Source organism: Charadrius vociferus, unplaced genomic scaffold (assembly GCF_000708025.1).
Source record: "Charadrius vociferus isolate BGI_N301 unplaced genomic scaffold, ASM70802v2 scaffold65, whole genome shotgun sequence".
NCBI lineage: Eukaryota > Metazoa > Chordata > Aves > Charadriiformes > Charadriidae > Charadrius > Charadrius vociferus.
The window spans coordinates 3896294-3909505 of NW_009649293.1; the positions used below are offsets into that span (position 1 = coordinate 3896294).

The window sequence follows — 13212 nt, forward strand, 5'->3', positions numbered from 1 at the left end:
AAGGTCCCTTCCAACCCAAATCATTCTATGATTCTATGATTATTTCTCCAAATTTAGATGTTGTTAAATAGAGTATGACATTTTGGTCATAGCATTGAGATTCAGGTCTGATTCACATCACAGATTGATTACGATAAACAGAGAAAATAGGGTTTTTTTTTCCTCTTTTGTCTCAACTTGTCCATGTCTGAAATGAAGATTTTAACTCTGCTCCATGTTGGTGTAAGTCAAGGCTCAGGCGCGAAACTGAACTGAGCCAAGCGAGAACTTATTTTCCTGCCCTATGAAATGATGCAGTAGAATGTGTAATATTTATTAAACTGACAGACGATTAAAGGTTGCATCTTGTTGTGGCTTAAAATATTCACAAAATTTAATGAAATCCATAAAAGTTCCACTAGCAATTTTTTTTTTGAAAGTGGCAGCAAAATTTTATATCAGATAAGGATAAGAAGCACAGTGCTTTCTTCTTCAAACTAATAAAGAAAAGATATATTTCCCACAACAAAACTTTAGCTTAAAAAGTAGAATGGACTGGTAATCGTGCTATAAATATATAGCTGAGGAAGTCTGGCTATGTGACATTTAGATATTTCTAAAACAAACATCTGCAAAAAAACTTGTTCACAGCATCTTGAAATTTTCATTGATCAGAAAGACAGCACCAGTCAGCAAACCAGAGAGCTGGTAGATTGACAAGATAAAAATTCCCGTTCCAGCAACGTCTGCTTATCACATAGCTCTGGTCTGTGGTTTTCATAATCTATTCTGAAAAATGAGAGATTAAAAGATGAACAAAATCTAAAAGTATTCAATTAATCAATAGACCACATTAATAAGTTTCTAGCAAGTTTTAATACACATTTTCTTTTATTTATTTTTTTTTTTTCCCTCAGCATTACTGCAAAGAGTTTATGGAAAATTACCTGTTTTTGGCTCCACAGAAAAGTAAGGTTGTCCTTGCAATATGCTGTAAACCACTCGAGCACTGTTGCCGTAAGTAGGATCATCTGCATCAGTGGCTGTCACTTGAACCACAGAGGTACCTGCAAAATGTTTAAGGGAGTTTTGTTCATAAAAGAACCAAAAATCTGAACTACACTTGTTCAACATGCTGTGCCAATATATATCTGGAACAGTGTGAGGTGGCTTTTTCACAACAGTTCATCATCATGCTGATTCAGCTTAGACGAGAAGGTCCTCTTTGTAAACCATAATATCAGCTATTACAGAATTGCATCTTCCCAAATAGTCTCAGCCTTTGACTCACAGCAATAAACACCACCTCACTCAGTAGATCACCCTCTCCATCTCTGCCTTTGATTGGTGGAAGATATGTGAACAATACTCCTTAAATTATGGTGATGCCTGAAGTACGCTTAAGTAAGAAATATAGTAATAGTTTCCCTTTGAAGAGAAGTCTGCATGCTAAAACTGTAATGAGTAGTTTGAGATTCAAACATACATGCATATATAAGTATTATATATTTTGATAATTGTGTACACGTTATATAAAATTACTTTTATCCTATAAAATTATTTACCCTTTTATAAAGAGATGGCTGAAAAGTTTCTGTTTCAACTCAGAGAAAAACTGGTGAAAGCTGTCTCTAAATTTGTTTTAAAAGTACTGATTTCCTTCAATAATCTGCAATATTTTGGTATCAGTTGTAGCAATAATCTGCTGCATAAACATTTCTTAAGCAAGAAATGTCTCTAGTTTGACAGGAATAAGAAAGTGAAATGTCTAACTGCTTAGAAAGAAGGATACATTTTGTGAGGATATCACGCTACATCCAGCTTCTATTCATTATGTTCTCCATGTCAGTTCCTGTTTGTTTTGTTGTGTACAACAGCTTCCATGATGTATGCTGAGGGCAGAGTAAAACAACACTTGGGAGCCAGGGCCTTGGCCATGGTCACCACCCTTTGATAGCCAGAAAGGATTTTTTTTCTCACTGGCAGATTGTCTGGAACATGGAGACCTTCCATTCAACAGCCCAGGGACCCATTTGGAGGTTAGGTTGCAAATTAATATTGTAGCAATTTGGCAGACGCCCAGTCTTCAACAGAGGATCAGATTCCTTCATAAATTGGATTTAGACACAAGATTAGAGAAAAACATTTGCTAAAAAGTGTTCATTTTCTGAATGAACACTTTTTTTGACATACGAAAGTGAGAGCAGCAAGCCTAGAAATCGCTATTTAAAAACAAACTTCAATGGCAAGTGTTCAGGGTGAATTCAAACATAAATTGTATTCTAGTCAGTTTTATTTGGATTTTTTCAGGAAATAGGTGGGAGAAAAATCTGAAATTCTTCATGTCTGATATAGTACATCCCCCATCCATTTTCCACAGCTTTTTAATTCTCAGTTCAGTGGAGGATTATAAATGGGTCCTGGGACCAGGCTGAAGGTTTGGAGAGAGAGAGAGGACTGAGTGCAGCCCTCTATAAAATGGTACAGATTACAAAGGATGGGACCTGCTTGAATGAATTCTGACCAGAAATGATTGTTCATAAGATAACTTTATTCACTTAGTTATGGCCTAGCTAACTCACTTTCCTGATCTCTTTTCTGAAGTATCCATGACAAAGTATTATGATTGCAATTCTATTTTAAATGCAATTGTTCTCTCTTGTGAACTGTCTTATATTTTTGGACAGAGAAAAAGTTATTCTCAACCTGAAATTTTACATGCAACTATTAAGTAGATAGAAATTTTAAAAAGAAATTTGGTAGTTAATCCATCAAGTCATTTATCAGTTATAGGACTTAAAATACATCCATTTTCTGTTCACCAGTAACTAAGAGCTTTGATTCAGTATGTCAAACTGATTTTACAGATTACTCTATAATGTAATTTCATACAGGGACCTATTTTAAACTTGCCAGAGTCTCTCCAGCTTTTGAGTACAAGGGTATCATAATGACTATGTGACATCCTGTGTTCTTTGTGAAAGCCAGGCTTACCACATTTACAAAGTCCCTAAGCCCTGCCAATGAAGCTTACAACATCTGCAAATATTGGCAAAAGTGCTTATAAACCTGACACACAGTTACGTCTTTGCTCCTTGCTCTTGTTGCTTTCAAGGACTCCAGACCAATACCAGATCAAAAACATTACAGGCTCTGCAACCTCAACACAGACATTTTGGAAATCCTGCAAGCTTAGAAGTGCTTGTTTGCTGTAAAAATCTATTGATGTAGCAAACAAACCCTCTACATTCTGTGAGATGAATAAAGTCAGTATCCAAATCTAATTGGCTTTCTCCTAAAACACACAGATCCTTTAGAAAGGTTTTATTTTAGGTGGAAACTCTAATAACAGTTCTTTATGCACTCATCCCACTGAAGTGTAATCAACAACTAAGAAACAATGACGCTCTCCTAGTCCCTTTGTGATAATCAACTCTCAAACTTCATGGGGGAAAGATCTTTTAAAACAACTGCTATTGTCATTATTTCTTTACCAGTTGCACACAAAAACTTTGAGCTTCTAGGAGACCCATGCTGAGAGGGAGATTTCTACACAACATATTTTTTCTAAAGAACACACAAGCTAACACAAGGCATGCTAACTATGTGAAAAGTCCTATGTGTAGGAAATCAGTATCAAGGAAACAAAATGTATGGAAAGATCAGTATGTGAAGATTTCCAGAGATTTTCACAGATGAAGCAAATTTCTTGAAGAATAGGAATTCCTTCCGAGGACGATCATTGCAACACAGAGCTGTCCTAATTTTTCTTGCAATAGATTGATGTCAAATTCATAAGCTTATTTTCCTTTTAAAAAAATGTACCCAATAAAGCTCTATGGATACTCACAGATAGTCAATAAATGTATAGGTTTAGGAAAAATGGGTAGTTGCATCATAGTTCCAACTACATAATCTTACAAAAGGAGAGTTTGTGTTCCTGCACTGAAATTGTCTTCCTTTTGTTCCCAAACACTTTGCCCTACCTCTTAACACAGGTGGTCAGCTGTCATACATGTGTCCAAGATTAGGACTACAGGTAGCATGGGACAGTCAACAAACAGCACAACACCTTTACTCCATCCAACAAAATGACTGTCCCAGTAAATCTTGTTTATGGCAGCATTGTTCAGAGCCCTAGACTGCAGGTGTAAACAGTACACTAACTCTACCTCAGACTTTCATTAATGTCTTGTTATAACTTCACAACTACAACTTTAAATATTTCTTACAGTTTATCTATCTGATATAGATTGAAAAAATAAATAGGGGCTACTTACTGAAAAACTGTCTTTCACTGTCAGATATGGATTCTTCCACAATTGTTTTTCTCTACAATTATGTCTTTGTAACAAAGTTTGAATATCATTTCATTAAAAAGAATTCTACATGTAGCAACTTCATAAGCTTCTTCAGCAATTGCACCAAACACTGAGGGAAAGTCTGTGCTGCTAATCAAAGGGCATCCCACATATTTCTTTATTGATATTAGCTAATAACACATTGAATTTTGTGTGGCTGGCACAGATTTCTGGGGTTTTTTTTAGAATCATTTTTAACCTAACCTTTAAGTAGTAATCTGAGAAGTTGACCTATTTAAATTCTGATATTAGAGCAAAAGGAAGGGAGGAGTTTTTGCAGAGAGGACCTTAAATTTAGAATGTTATTTGTACTTTAATTTACCCAAGTGAAGATTCAGCAATGTTTCCAACATGCTTCAAAGGTCAGCCTTTTCTGTGATAGGTTCAGATAAAGGTAAACTGGTTGCTGAAGTTTATTTTGAGCTGGAGATCCTTCAAATGAATTCTTTTACATCTCTGAGTTTACTGCTTTAGCAACCTCTGCACAGAGCTTTTAAAAAGCTTTCTAGCAACTTGTGTGGTGTTTTACCACAGTTTTTAAGTGAGTTTGTACGAGAGATGCTTGTGTGACTTCCGTTTTTAACATTGGTGAAACAATTTAAGGGAAAATTGGTTCCTAAAACTAGATGAACTTAAATTATTTTTTTTTTAAAACTGTGCAGACCCTTATCAATTGAATTGTAGCCACATTAAACATTGACTGGTATCAACTAATGATGTGTAGTATATGTAATACACGTATCAATTCCATGACTGCATCACATTTCTACGTGATATCAGCTGCTACTAAAAATGTTAAACAACTTTACTATCAAGTTAAGCATAATACCTACTTAATCCTTACATGCAACAGCCTGGCCTGGTTCTGCTCCGTACCATCTGGTATTTCTGTGCTTCTGCCACTGGCCTTCACCCAGAGCTGATGTAGCAATGCCTCCACAGCCTTTCCCCTCCAGGAGTGTAAAGGGAGAGAGACAGCACCTGGAGGCAGGTTCTACCCTCTTCACCTCCTCCCTTTCCTCCCACAGCCTCGATAGGTTGCCTTCACTTGGGGGCAAAACCCAAGAGTGGTCCCAGCCCAGCAGCAAGGTCAGATAAAGTGAATAAGAGGGGGTTTGTGACTGAAGAGAGGCACTCTCCCTTCTCTCAAAACCCACTTGTACCAAAAATTTAAGCATGATTCAGGCTCTCAAAACCCACTACCCACTTGTACCAAAAATTTAAGCATGATATAAAGCTTTTTTTGTGTTTTGTTTTGTTTTGTTTTGTTTTTTCCTTTGGCATAGAACTCAAATGTTTCTATCCATCTCAATCAGAAATAATAAATGTGGCAAGAACGAGATTTCTAACAAGCAAAGCTGTTGATATGTCTGGAGAGTAGAGAAAAATAAATAAAACTAAAATTCTATTGGTATTGTGATTTTTGTCCCCGGTTCCCTTGGCAATAAGACAAACAGATCTGTATCTCACATCAGCTATATTTTTGGTCAACGTCACAGGAACACTCTTTTAATACTCTCTTAACTATAATTTGCAATTGTTTTGTTTGACATTAACACTGCTAGTTGGTTTTTTTTTTTGTTGTTTTAAGTAAGAGACATACTTTAAAAAGAAAAAAAGCCCTATCAGGGCTTCAGATAAGCCATATATTTGAGGTTTTTGCTATGAATAGTTTTACAAGCCATCAAGATATTTACCCTATCCAGGATAATCAATATAATTGGGCCTGACCCAAATATAATTTGAACCTGACCTGAAGTCATTTCAAATTACAGAAAAGATTGACTTCAATTAGCCTTAGATAATGTCCTAAAATATTTGCCAAATAAAATACACAATCATTATACTTGCATAACCACCCTTTAGGTTAAAGGTTATAGTTCTCCTAGCTTTATGGTTAATTTGGGTTTATAATCTTGTGATCTCTTTCATTTTGTGTAATATCCAATTAAGAATCCTTGTCGTGGATACAATTTTAAACAAAATAGGAGAGAGATACTTTGTTTCTCCTTAATATTTCATGAATGCTCTACGTGATTAATTAAAGGTTGTGTTATATGAATTAACTGTGAATCGATGTGACTACGTAAGACAAGTGCCACACAGGCATTTCATGGTAATCCTTAATTCAGCATTCAGTAGTTGTGTGATACATACCATGAAGATATTTAAAATGTACAGTTTCAGGAAGCTCACGAAGTTGAAACTGCCCTTGGTCAACACAAACCCCAGAGCGCACAAGTCTCAGTTAACAATTTTGCACAATATTGCACCTAAGCTGAATATGTATTTGGTGTTGCAGTCCATATGGAGATAATTTCTTTCAGTCATTTACGTGGTAAAGATTCAAAAAAATATGCAAAAGCAACTCATTTTGAAAAAATAGTCCTTATGTTCCCCACTGCACACTGTGCACTCCCCACTGATTAATTCCCAATATGTTTTTGGAACAAATGGAGCATGGGTCAGGGGTAGAAGCATGGATTTGTGTGTGTAGGTAAGCATCATATACGTATAGTAACTGTCCATATGTCAATATGCCAGCACAGGACAAGCAGAGGTAACTCATGTAAAAGGCAAATGTGGAGATATTGCTCTTCAGGACACAAGACAAAGGTGCAAAAATCTAATCATTGCTGCATGCTCCAGCTCACTTAAATAATCCAATTCTAAAATAAAACACCAATTTTAAAAAGACATATTTTTTTACAGAACATATTTTTGAAGTGCTGAATATTTAGGTTTTACAGTCTTAGATTATCTCTGTTTTTCCAAAGTGCAGCAATAAAAAGTTCTCATCAATGTATCACAACTCATTTCCTCCCTGATGCTCCTCAAAAGCTGTGGTGCTTCTTGCTTTCCAAGGCTACTATTGCCTCTTCAGCCATCCACATAGTGTTTGAGTGACAGTGAACAAGTGCCAAGTATCAAATGAGAAAGAATGTCTATGCTCACTGCTTAGTAAAATAAATAAATAGAAAACTCATTAGCAATGTTTTACTTATCTCTTTTTGGCTCCTAAGCTGAGTTTCAAATATAACAGCAATGTTGACTAATGATAACTGCAGGGCCCTTATGCAGGAAAGATCATTTTATTTTCTCTCTAACTCCAATTTAGAGACATTGTTTGAAGTCCAAAACCACAGGAGAAACTATAGCAAATCCTATATGGGCAGTCTTACTGTAAGTGTATCAAATTTTTATATGGTTTAAAATCAATCAAGCAAAGAAAATCCTAACTTCGATCACCATATAACTGTCTTAACCTGAAGTGAGACTTCCCATATACGTGCTTCCACTGAAGTAGATTAAGTTCTTCTGCATTTTTTTTAGCTTCATGCTTGCATTTATAATTTCAGGTTAAAGCAAAATTTACCAAAATATCTCCGAGACAAACTCCTCTCTGGTCTGAATCAGTCAGCTTTCAAAGGAACAGTGGCAGCTGACAACAGATGAGCATTTGGTCTCTTTAAAATTAAGAGGTAATGGATTTGATGTTGAAATTCTTCCCTAATCCAAACTCAGGAAAAAATAGCATTTCTGCTTTCCCAACAGAGGATCTGAAGCCTCTAGAAGGCATTCTCCTCTGATTCCACGGGAATTTTGAAATTATCTCAAGTTGCACCTCAGTCCCTGCTGCTTGCATATACTTCCCAGAGAGCTGGATTTTAGCATTAGAAAAGACACACTGTAAACTGTTACTGATATATGCAACACTTGCCAAAAAAAAAAAAAAAAGCTCTGCACTAGCAGGAATTTGAATAGTTTTTTAAGAAAGGACTTTATCTGAACAAAATGATATATTATCACCTCTGAGTACCATAGCATAGGTGTGAAACTTATTATTGTTAATGAGAATTATAAAACAAAGCCTCTGGGCACTGGAATGAGGAATACACCATAAAATGCTTATCTGAATCCCTACATACCTATTTGAGTTTCACAACATTTTTGAAAGGGTAAATACTTAATCTAGCATGTTATTTCCAGTTAAGCCTTGAAATATCTAACTGTTGCAGGTGCCTCATAGATAATTAAGTAGCTTAGCGCGATACAGTAAAAAATAATGAAATTTTTAAAAAGGCAATAGGAACAAATTTCCCACAACACCAACAGTGTATTTTGCACTTACCCACAGGAGACATCTCAGGAACTCCAGCAGTGTAAGGACCATCCAGAAATTTTGGCTCATTGTCATTGATGTCCTGAATCTTAATGACGAACTCAGATTCTGGTTCCACGGGTTTATTAGTCAGCCTATCTAGTGCTTGTGCTCGGAGCGTGTAGTAGGCCTGCTCTTCTCGATCCAGCCTCTTTGTAGCATGAATATCCCCCGTGTTCTCATCAATAATGAAAATGGAACTTGCCCCTTCGCCTGACAAGATGTATTTGATGGAACCATCTCCTTTATCAACATCAGAGTGAAGCTGGTGAAAAATTGATGAGAGATGAGATTAACTTACAAGAGAGTCAGTGGCATGGAGATATGTAAAAATAATTCTTATGTCGAGCAGTAGTACATGAAATTTTATTGTTCTTGGAAAGATAAGCTGAATGTTTATCATGCACGGGATGAGAAGGACCATTAGAATCTGTCAGCTTGCTCTTTTGAGCAAGATAATTTCATTCTTTCCTGCAAACAATCTCATTTTCAAATGTATTTGATGTTGTCTTACGGTCTTCTCATACCTTAGTTTTACATAGCCACACACATACACACATGCACACATATGATTATAACCATGACTTTATCCCTACTTGAATTAAACTACAGTGTTGGTTTCAGCTTATTATCCTATTGAAGGCTGAGACTTCAAACAAATATCACTATAAACTTGATGTCAGTATGTGTTTGTTCCTGTGTGTGTATGGGAAACAACATACCGATTTTCTTAGTGTTTACTGTGTAGACCAGTAAAACATATTAAATGAATTATAATGGACTGGTTGACATATTGCTCACTGCTAACTGATGGGCCGGTAACTTCACTTCCATATCTTGTTTTCCATTATCTAACTTTGGAAAAATGCAGAGCTTGAGAAAGCCCAAGAAGTGTCCTGGCACTGCCTGAACCACACAGTATTGAAAGTCAGGTGTAGTTTCGCTGGGACTACTTGTAGCAGGCACAGAAGAAATGTAGCCTGGTAGGTCCAAATGTATCTTCTGTTCAAATTGAAAGACAGATTTACAGAAAGAAACTTTCTTCCTCATTACACAAGTTATTTTAAGTTACAGGGCAAGATTCCACAGGTTTTGTAGCTCTTTTATGTCTACTGAGTCCTACCTTCCTGTTACAGAACACAGACTCAAACAATTGTCGTATACTTTTCAAACTTATATCAGGAATGTAATTGATCTGGATGTCACGTTAAAGTAATACACACACATGATATATTTAATATGGTACAATGGAAAAGAACATAAGTAAAATTCAAAGTACTTTCTTGCTTGTTAAAAAGTGGATTATTACTTGTAAATAGTAGAGGACAATGTTAAAGATGTTCAAATTCTTATTGTCTCTTATCTACTTTGTACCTTTCCTAACTTTATGTCATGTTGCGTTTGGAGGTAACTCTACTGTCATCATCATCATAATTTCCTCCACTAATTTTTTTTTTGTCTCAGCTGGGAGTATCATTGAGATAGTAATCAATTCCAGAATACATGCAGAAAATTGCTATCTCAGGCATAACTTAGCACAGCTGCAAAACCTTTTCTTATTTCAGCAGGGAAGTATTTGTGATCAGTTTTGAATTTTTCAGCTGGGTAAAAAACTGCCTATTTCTTACACATTATTTCACTTACACTGTCTGGCTATCTTATACTTTGCAATTACAGTGTACTCTCTCTTTTAAGACAGAAATGGAGTTTGAGCATTGGACTGGATCAAAAAATAAAACTATGGTGTCTAAATCGGATTAGCTACATTATTTCAAAATATGGCTTATCCTCATCCTGCTGCTACCTAACTCCTGAGATACCTAAACAAGCCTGAGATTTCTCTGGTAGAGTTCCCTGAACATTTAAAGTCCTACTTCTCAGCACACTCAGGAATAGTCAATGCTGACACTGTGAGCAGATCAAGGTAAAATGTATCTCACATCCAGGCTCTTTCAAGATCTGCAGCACTGCGTATTCCTCAGCCCTAATGGCTGGGGGTTTATTCAATAAACCATACCTCTGTACATCTCATAAATCTGGCAGTTGGGGCTCTTGCTGCTTTTTCAAACTTGAAGAAGTACCCATCTTCCCAACAAATGTGCAGCAGCCTGTGCAAGTAAGAATATGTCTGGCTTGTGTTTGATTTTGTTTTACTTCTTTTTTTTTTCCTTTTTTCTTTTTCTAGGATCTACTTCAGGGTGCATAAGTCTCCTGTGTACTACAGAGGCATTGTGTGAGTTCCCCTACATAGCTGAAATCCTACAGTCTAGTCTGAAATGTTGAGCATCGCGTTACCCAAGAACTGAAGTTATGCAATACAGAGATTCAATGTCTTTGCCTTTTTGAAGTGATTCAGTTTTCTCCATATCCCATATTCTGGCAGAGCACTGGTCTTTCTGTGGTGGCTGAGACTCTCCCATTCTCCCTGTAAATTTAATCTACCTTTTGTGGCACACTTAAGAGTGTGCTGAATGAGAGAAAAGCAGGTGGCACCAGAATACCCAGCAGTTTATCAAGTATAGCAGTTTTCTGAGGGTTAGAGAAGCGCAAGTAGATCTCTTCAGGCAGAGGAGGGAAGGGGTTCCATGTCTCACCTTGCTGAGAGCAACACAGTGCTCTCTCATGGGGGAGAAGCCAAGCCCATCAACACATGAGAGTGTTTAACACTCACACCTAGGTCTCACGCTGCAGGGCGGCCCAGCCTTCCTTTCACCTTGTTTTTAGATCCAGCCCTGTCCTGAATAACTTTCTAGTAGTGTTTTGAAAGAAAAGAGGCCTTCAGGGGACAGGCCAGAAGTGTAAATCCTCAAAGATGCACTGAGTAAGGTTTTCCCATCCCAGAGAATGACGAAATTCTGTGGCTTCAGCATTTCTCTTTTGCTCACTCAGTGGCTCACTGATTAACACGTTGTTTTTTAAGGAGTCCCACTCTGAGGTCCATAAATTTCCTCATGGATCACACTATAGTGGCTGGTGCCCTGGGGTGAAATGCTGAACAGAAGCCACTTTTTGGAATGATGCCTTGGTAGAAAACTGCTACCGCATGGATTAGAAAAGTGATTAGCAATGACCTTTGTTATCCCGAGGTTGAGGCTCTGGGAGAGCAAACTTCTTTGCATCTTTTATTAAAACTTTGTTCTACTAAGCCTTTTAAAAAGAATGCTGGCCCACGTTCAAGTTAATAAAGTACCGTTCTCTACCAATTTAACCCCAGGAAGGTGATATAGCTCAAGATTTAGCTTATCTTTGGCACTATAGTACAATCAATTCTGTGTAAAGCACTCTAAAGATTTTTTTTCAACATTTTTATGTGTATTTTAGTGTCAATCTGAGATAACTTAAAAGTACAATACAAGAGAACAATGCAAAAATAAACTAGGCTGACAAAATTGAGTTTTACATTTGGTGCAGTTTTCAAATCACCTTAATTCCTGTTTGACCCAATATAATCCTTCCAACAGTGATCTTCAAAGTCATTAATGTAGAGGCATCAGTGATTTACAACTAAGAACAAAAATTTTGAATGCAGCAATCCTGTACCATTTTTACAGCTCTGCTACTACCAAGTGTGACTTCAAACTACCTGTACTTCCAGCTATTTAGTTTAACATCCTAGGACGTGAGAAGTAATATTTTCCTTATAATGTTGGCTTTAGAAAACACTTTGCATGGGATTTTTTTGTTGTTGTGTGTTGGGGTTTTTTTGTTTGGTTTGGTTTTCCCCACTTTTTTTTTTTTTTTTAAGAGAAGAATTACATTTAAGAAAGAGACCTGAGATTTATATTTGTTCTTGTGATTAATTTGAAAAAAAATATATAGAATGATATTAGTACTCAGTACCGTTGTACTTCACAGGACGACGGCTCCAGAAAGCACCTATAGCAGTGCCATCTACTACCTTGTCTATCACTCCTCCCACTTTCTATAGAGACATTCATGTACAAGACAGAACTGCGGCTCAGTCTGTAGCTGCACACGGGGACTATGACTTTAGAAGCAGAGACAATCAAGACCAAGGCAGTTTCAAATTCTTGTTTCAAGAGACATGAAAGATTCAAGGATTCGCTGAATAAATCTCATCTGATCCCATTCTGGAACATCCCAGACAAATTTTCTTTCAGAAGTAGTTTGCAATAAATATTGTAAATAAAATTCCTCCCTCTGTTTTCTGAAAGAGGAATGCTATAGGTAAAGATGGTTGCATATTTCCAAGTCATTTCATCCATAGCCACTTCCACGCAACATCCATGATGGTCACTCTCCAGTTTGCCTTGGCTGTCAAGCAACCTTATTTCCAGTATAAGTATATGCTGATCCTATTGCTTCTTTCTTACATTCCAAATAAATTTACCCTGAAGATTTTAAGAGGTTGGTGTTGTGTGTTCCCTACATTAGACCATGTACAAGAAAAAGTACATGAGAAGAGACAAGGGAAATGGCAAGCTTCTGCAGAGGGATGATGCATTTTTAACAGGAGGGTAACTTTTGATGTTCTAGGAAATTTAGCAGAGAGTGAACAAATCACAGAATCACAAAATTTTCAGAGTTGGAAGGGACCTCTAGAGATCATCTAGTCCAACTCCCCTGCTAAAGCAGGAATCTCATAAGAAAAGTCACACAAGCTTTGTGGAGGCAGGGAGGGCCAGTGTGTATAAGCGCACTTTTTTTTTTTTTAGAAGATAATTTACTGAATGCCCTCTACTGTCTCTG

The 13212-nt window shown here is 36.8% G+C and overlaps 1 protein-coding gene across 1 annotated transcript in view; it reads right to left on the reverse strand.

Moving 5' to 3' along the window:
• The window catches only part of CDH7 (cadherin 7, type 2), a 71599-nt gene that overhangs the window by 31838 nt on the left and 26549 nt on the right, over positions 1-13212 (reverse strand). Inside the window, exons 2-3 of the mRNA XM_009889058.1 lie at positions 8473-8767; positions 927-1046 (exon numbers count right to left, since the gene is read on the reverse strand). Coding sequence (XP_009887360.1) covers positions 927-1046; positions 8473-8767 — 415 coding nt within the window. The remainder of the gene's footprint in view (positions 1-926; positions 1047-8472; positions 8768-13212) is intronic.